Source organism: Sinocyclocheilus anshuiensis, unplaced genomic scaffold (genome assembly GCF_001515605.1).
Source record: "Sinocyclocheilus anshuiensis isolate Anshui unplaced genomic scaffold, SAMN03320099.WGS_v1.1 scaffold106, whole genome shotgun sequence".
Classification (NCBI taxonomy): domain Eukaryota; kingdom Metazoa; phylum Chordata; class Actinopteri; order Cypriniformes; family Cyprinidae; genus Sinocyclocheilus; species Sinocyclocheilus anshuiensis.
Window position 1 is genome coordinate 648,788 of NW_015542347.1, and position 6,715 is coordinate 655,502.

General features: G+C 39.0%; 1 protein-coding gene across 1 annotated transcript in view; it reads left to right on the top strand.

The window, feature by feature from the left end:
• The window catches only part of nphp3 (nephronophthisis 3), a 32,444-nt gene that overhangs the window by 8,054 nt on the left and 17,675 nt on the right, over positions 1–6,715 (top strand). The window contains exons 5-8 of the mRNA XM_016490009.1: positions 4,331–4,483; positions 5,071–5,204; positions 5,292–5,452; positions 5,556–5,733. Coding sequence (XP_016345495.1) covers positions 4,331–4,483; positions 5,071–5,204; positions 5,292–5,452; positions 5,556–5,733 — 626 coding nt within the window. The remainder of the gene's footprint in view (positions 1–4,330; positions 4,484–5,070; positions 5,205–5,291; positions 5,453–5,555; positions 5,734–6,715) is intronic.

Sequence of the window (6,715 nt, forward strand, 5' to 3'; positions counted from 1 at the left end):
CTTAATTTAGGAAGTGAATAAAGTGGGAGGTTGCAAGTTAGGGACAGCGATATCTTTATATTATTTCCATAACTCAAGATTTGGACTCATTGCGGTTTATTTATTTTTAGATTGTTTTGTTTGTTTTTCAATATCTGGCAATGCCGGCATTTAAACTGACAGTAATCAAAAAAACGACCAGGTTAAAAACAGTGCGGGCAGGTTATTCCTGACAGGATGCAGTTTGGTAACACAAACGTAATGATCATCATGATATATTATCTGTAAGACAGATGCACTGAAGACGGACACAAAGAGGAGAGAATAGTCGCGCAAGCAGAGAAAATACTGTAACGTTACCAGACAGCATAGGCGCAGGACGTGGGTGTGCTGGGTGCTGCAGGTTGGGAATAAAAAAATAATAATTGTTCTATTTACAATAAGTGCAAATAGCCCGCCTTGTTGGCAGAGGCTTACATTAATTCCACCCACCGAAGTGTGATTAGGCTAGTCATCATTACAAAAGACGGTTATAAATCATCAGATTCAGTGGCGCAGATGGTAAAGTTTGTGTCATACTCCTTTTGATGCGATCGACCCGGGTTCGAATCTGCCTTTTGGCGAACTTTTTTTTCTCCATTTTCAAATTAACATCTTCCCGCGCCCCTGCCAGACAGAACAAATTAATTGTTTGCGATGCTCGAAATACATAATTATGGAATTAGGGTGGGGGTTAATATAGATGTATTTCTGAGGAGAACTGACTGTCTTCAGAAAAGTTTCGATGGCATTTTCTTTTTCCTCTTACCTTAGTTAAATATATATTAAAGGAGTGTTAAAAAGCGTAGCGCTGCGTACAGCAACAACCCAGGAAACGCTATATTGCTACTGTTCTATAAGCGCCACCTGCTGTCAGAGATTGAATTTGCATTTTCATCAGAATCAGAAAGAGCTTTATTGCCAAGTGTGTTTACACACACAAGGAATTCGTCTTGGTGTCAGGAGCTTCCGGAGAACTGACTGTCTTCAGAAAAGTTTCGATGGCATTTTCTTTTTCCTCTTACCTTAGTTAAATACATATTAAAGGAGTGTTAATAAGCGCACCGCTGCGTACAGCAATAACCAAGGAAACGCTGCTGTTCTATAAGCGACACCTGGTTTCAGAGATTGAATTTGCATTTTCATCAGAATCAGAAAGAGCTTTATTGCCAAGTGTGTTACACACACATGGAATTTGTCTTGGTGTCAGGAGCTTCCAGTACAGCCTACAGTCATAGTGCAGACATATAATTAAGGTAATAAAACACTAATAATAATAAAGAGCAATAATAAAATATTCATTCAGCCCGTCTGATGTTTTTGTTTTGTGCAGTTGCTTCATGTTGCATATATTTTTGTTTGTTTGTTTGTTCAAGGTTAGTTTGGCAGCTCCAGATGTCAGGAAAGCAGCCTGAACTAAGTACCGTGTTTAATAATTTGAGCACAGCTGTCTGAAGCTCAGGTGTGCTGTGTTTCAGCGTTTCACCTAGAATGCTGTCAGGACCACAAGATTTCTTACATTTTTGGCTTTTGAGTTTGTTTGTCAATTCTTTATATGTAATTGGGAAGTCAAGTGGATTTTGATTATTTTTAATTGTGTCTTCATAAGTTTGTAGATTTTGTTTGATCAGATTATAATTGTCATTGAGTTGTTTTGGTGGGATTTCTTTATGTACGTTTTCAAAATGTTTTGTCCAACTATCTCCATCTTGTATTAGTAGGTCTTGTGGTTTTGTTGTGCTCAGATTATTCTACATATCCCAGAACTGATTGTGGTTTATTGAATGTTCTATTTCTTGTAAAATGTTGGTCAGATGGTGCTGCTTTTTTGCTCCAATTGTGTCTTTGTATTGTTTTAGTTTTGAACAGTATTCAGTTCTTATGTCAGTGTTGTATGGTTCTTTATGTTTCAGATTTGATAATTTTCTAAGTTGTTTTCTTAATGTTTTAATGAGTCAAGCCATTTTTCATCTTTTGGTGTTTTTTTTAGTTAATTTTTTGCCTTTCTTTTTCAATTCACTTATATATGCTGCTTTTAGAAATATGTAATTGATTTCATTTGTAGCCAAATTAACACCATCTTTAGTTATTTCAAATTTTTTATTCATAAATATAGTGATTAGATTCTTCAGTTCTTCAGAATTCAGGGCTTGAATACATTTTTCTGTGCTGTCTGGAGTCCATTTGTATCTCTGCTGGACCTGATACATTTTGCAGGTTTCCAGCTTGTTTTGTTCTGGTGTGTGATTTTGTTTTCATATAAATGTTAGTTTGGTTATGGTGGAGTTTGCTCTTTGACAGTGAATGCACTGAAGGAGGACGGGTCCATGTCAGTGATGGCATAGTCAACTACACTAGCTCCAAGACCTGAACAACACATGAACCTCCCTAAAGAGTCCCCTCTGATCATGCCATTAAGTATGTACAGGCCTAAAGCTCGGCAGAGGTGCACTAACTCTGAACCATTTTTATTTACAGTTTGGTCAACTTCCACCTAGAAATAATTTTTTCTTGTGAGACTCGGGGAGTTTTGGCCAAAGATATATTCATTGCCCTTTGGATCTATGTTATCGGGTTCAGATCCAGTTCTTGCATTAAAGTCTCCACACAGCAGCACATTTCCCTGGGCCTGGAAACGGCTGATCTCTGTGTGGATTTTGTTCAGGTATAACTCATCATGGTAAGGGGATTCTGCTGGGGGAATATAGATGACACAGAGGTATATGTCAGTAGTTGAAATGCCAATTTGGTTGTTTAGTTTTAACCAGCAGTGAAATTTTCCAAATGTAATAGAAATGTGCTTGGCCAGAGCTTCCCTGTACCACACCAGAATACCTCCCGAGTCTTGTCCACGATGCACTGTACTTAATTTAACTGAGGGCACAATTACTTCATAGTAGCCTGAGGGATAGTAGGTAAGCGCATCATTTCTACACCAGGTCTCGGTGAGAATGATAATATCAGCATCTTTGGTATTTTTCAGAAATTCTGGGTCTGTGCTTTTAGTACCAAAGGTTGAAGAATGAAGACCCTGACTATTCCAACAACTTATATGAAATGAACGCATTAGTATTATTAAAGATAAACCTATTTTGTAAGACAGAGAGAAAATAACCTATGAGAATGTACAGTATATGGTAAACAATTTACATTAGTGCATTTTTATTTTTGTTGTCAATCTTATCACACTGTGTTTTTGCATATTGTCCTTATCTGTTCAGGAGCTGGTTGCACAGTGTCTGCAGCATCTCTCTGATCTGACTCGCTGGCAGGTGTGGAGGTGCTGGGTGCAGCAGGGGGCCAGGCTGCAGCTTAGCTCTGTGCTCTCAGCTGTGGGGGCTTCTCTTGGTGTGGGGTGGTTTTTGGTTTCTTCTTTCTTACTGGGGTTTGTTGGGCAGCAGGTGGATGTGAAGTTGGTGACTGCTGGTTTACGGGTGCGTAGGGAGCCATTGGTGGGTGTGGTGGATGACGTGTGATGTTTGTCCAGGCGATGTCTTTCCTCACCGGGGCCGGAGGGGGATGTCTGGGCATGTAGGGGTGAATGGGCCGGTGGTATTCTGGAGTTGGTAGCAAGTGTCTCAGTGATGCTGTCTGTCTGTCTGTCTTATTTTTATTTTTTTATTTTGTCTTTCCGTATGAATCTATCTATCTATCTATCTATCTATCTATCTATCTATCTATCTATCTGTCTATCTGTCTGTCTTATTTTTATTTTTTTATTTTATCTTTCTGTATGAATCTATCTGTCTGTCTGTCTAATTGTTTATTTATGTATTAATTTATTGATCTGTAGTGCTGGGCACTGATTAATCACGATTAATCACATCCAAAATAAAGGTTTTTCTGTACATAATATATGTGTGTGTACTGTGTATATTTATTATGTATATATAAATACACACACATGCATGTAATATATTAAATATATTTATATATAATATAAATGTAAATACATTTAAATATTTTCTAAATTTATACTGTGTGTGTCTTTAATATATATATATATATTAGTACACACACATACATTATTTACACAAAAACTTTATTTTGGATGAGATTAATCACAGTCCAGCCCTATTGATCTGTTTGTTTATGTATTGATTTTGTTTATTTAAGTATGATTATTGTCTACTCCAGGTCGCAAAAGACCTGTTATATTAAACAGTTATGTTTAACTGTCGTATTAAACAGTTATAAAAAGTTTTTTTTTCCAACTGTACAGCTGAAGTATTTACAAAACTCTAGATTGGAGCATTATTGTGAAATCAAAATTTCTGTACCAATGCATCCCTAATGTCCACTCTGTGTGCAGCTGCAGGAACTCAGTGTGAGTACTGGAGTGGTGGCATATTGGGCAGCGAGCCGTCCATGGGCAGTATGATGCAGTTACAGCAGACACACAGAGGTCCAGAATTCGCTCACAGTCTCATTGACGTGGAGGGGCCGTTTGCCAATGTCAGCAGAGGTGAGTTTGCACCTGTGTGTGTGTGTGTGTTGTTTAGGGGTTGCACTGACTAGTCGACTTCAGTGCTCTGCCATGACGCTTTAAGCTTGACGTCGACTAGTCGCTGGTCCTATCACTCTTCTTGTCAGTCAGCTCGACTCACTCTCCTCACTGGATAAATGAAATCTGATCTGAGATGCGACTGTCGTTCGGTACGCTGCATTGAGCAGCCGCGTTCAGTTTTTAATTGTAGTGCCTGTTCTTTTACTGAACTAAATTATTTTTATTACTACAAAAAAATCAAAACGACGGTGGGGGTCGGTGCCACGGTGGGTAAGTGACATAACCGGTGTTGCGGCTTAACACCGGTGTCACCGTCAGCACCGTCTATCGCGGCAAGCCTAGCTGTCATATGCCATAGCTGTGCACAAGGTGTTTATCACAGCTCCAGACTTATTTGTTCATTAATGACATCATCAGCGACTAGTCGACTTCGACTCGACTTTCATCACATAAAAGTCTACTTTAAAAAATCAGAAGTCGTTCAACCCCTAGTGTTGTTGTAGGTGTACATGTGTGTATGCTGATGTTTGCGCGTGTTGTTTCAGATGATTGGGATGCGGCTGTAGCCAGTCTGCTGCAAGTTTCTCCTCATGTCTCTCAGGCTCTGTGGAGTAACACAGTCCGCTGCTACCTCATATACACACAGGAGACCAGAGCGGAGCTGCAGGCCTTTATACAAGTACACATGCTTAGATAGAGCAACACATCTTAAATACACGCATTAGCACATTTTAGCACTCTTCATCCATTTGCCACTCTCTTTCAGACTCATTCTTTGAGGCTGCAGAGGTTTTGTGAGGGTTTGGGTCATTTCTACCTGAACGTGTCATTTCCTGAGGAGAAAGCTGCTCTGTATGCTGCTGAACGCAGGCAGGAGATCAAGAGGAGCTCTGTGTGTGTGCTGCTACTCAAGTCCTCAGTGTCCAGGTGATCTTTCTATCTTACTTTTTATCATGTTATTGTTGATATGAATTACATGTCTCTATTGAATGAATCTGTTGAACTCTATGAATCTATTTTGCTGTTTTAGTTGTGTTGTAGAGGATGTGGAGGAAGCATTTGTGGAAACCCCAGACTCTCGGCCTCTCTTGCTGTATTTGCGAACTGGTGAGAGAAAAGGAGAAAAGGAAGAGGTCTCCACCCTCAGCCCATCCACTAGAGACTTGCTGGAGAGAGTTAACAAAGCTGACAAGAGTGCCAAACTTAAGGTAATTTCAAATTATTCATATGGGTTTAAAATTCTATTAAAATTCCTGAAGATTCTTCTTTTTGTAAGATCATAAGGGTTTTCAAAGGTTTTTCTAAACGTTCTAAAGGTAATCAAATTTCTTTTAGGAATTCTTCTTTTAAGTTTCTTCTAAGATTCATATATAGCACTTTTAAGTTTCATATATACAGTGCCGTAAAAAGGTTTTTGCCCACTTCCTGTTTTTTTTTTTTTTTTGCACATTTGTCACACTTAAAAGATTCAGATCATCAAACAAATTTTAATATTATAAAATTATTTAATATTAGATAACCCGAGTAAATTAAAATACAGTTTTGAAATAATGATTTCATTTATTAAGGGAAAAAAGCTGTCCAAACCTTCCTGGCCCTACGTGAAAAAGTAATTGCCCCCTAAATCTAATAACTGGTTGTGCCACCCTTTGCAGCAACAACTGCAATCAAGCATGTGCGATAACTGGCAATGAGTCTTTCACATTGCTGTGGAGGAATTTTGGCCCACTCTTCTTTGCAGAATTGTTTTAATTCAGCCACATTGGAGGGTTTTCAAGCAAGAAAGGACTCTTTAAGGTCATGCCACAGCATCTCAATCTGGCTTCAGTCCGGACTTTGATTTGGCCACTCCAAAACCTTAATTTTGTTTTCTTGAGCCATTCAGAGGTGGACTTGCTGTTGTGTTTGGGATCATTGTCCTGCTGCATAACCCAAGTCTGCTTGAGCTTGAGGTCACAAACTGATGGCCAGACATTCTCCTTCAGGATTTTCTGATAGAGTGCAGAATGCATGGTTCCATCAACTATGGCAAGTCGTCCAGGTCCTGAAGCTGCAAAGAAGCCCCAAACCATCACAATACCACCACCATGTTTGACTGTTGGTATGATGTTCTTTTTATGAAATGCTGTGTTGGTTTTACGCCAGATGTAACGGGACACACACCTTCCAAAAAGTTAAACTTTTGTCTCA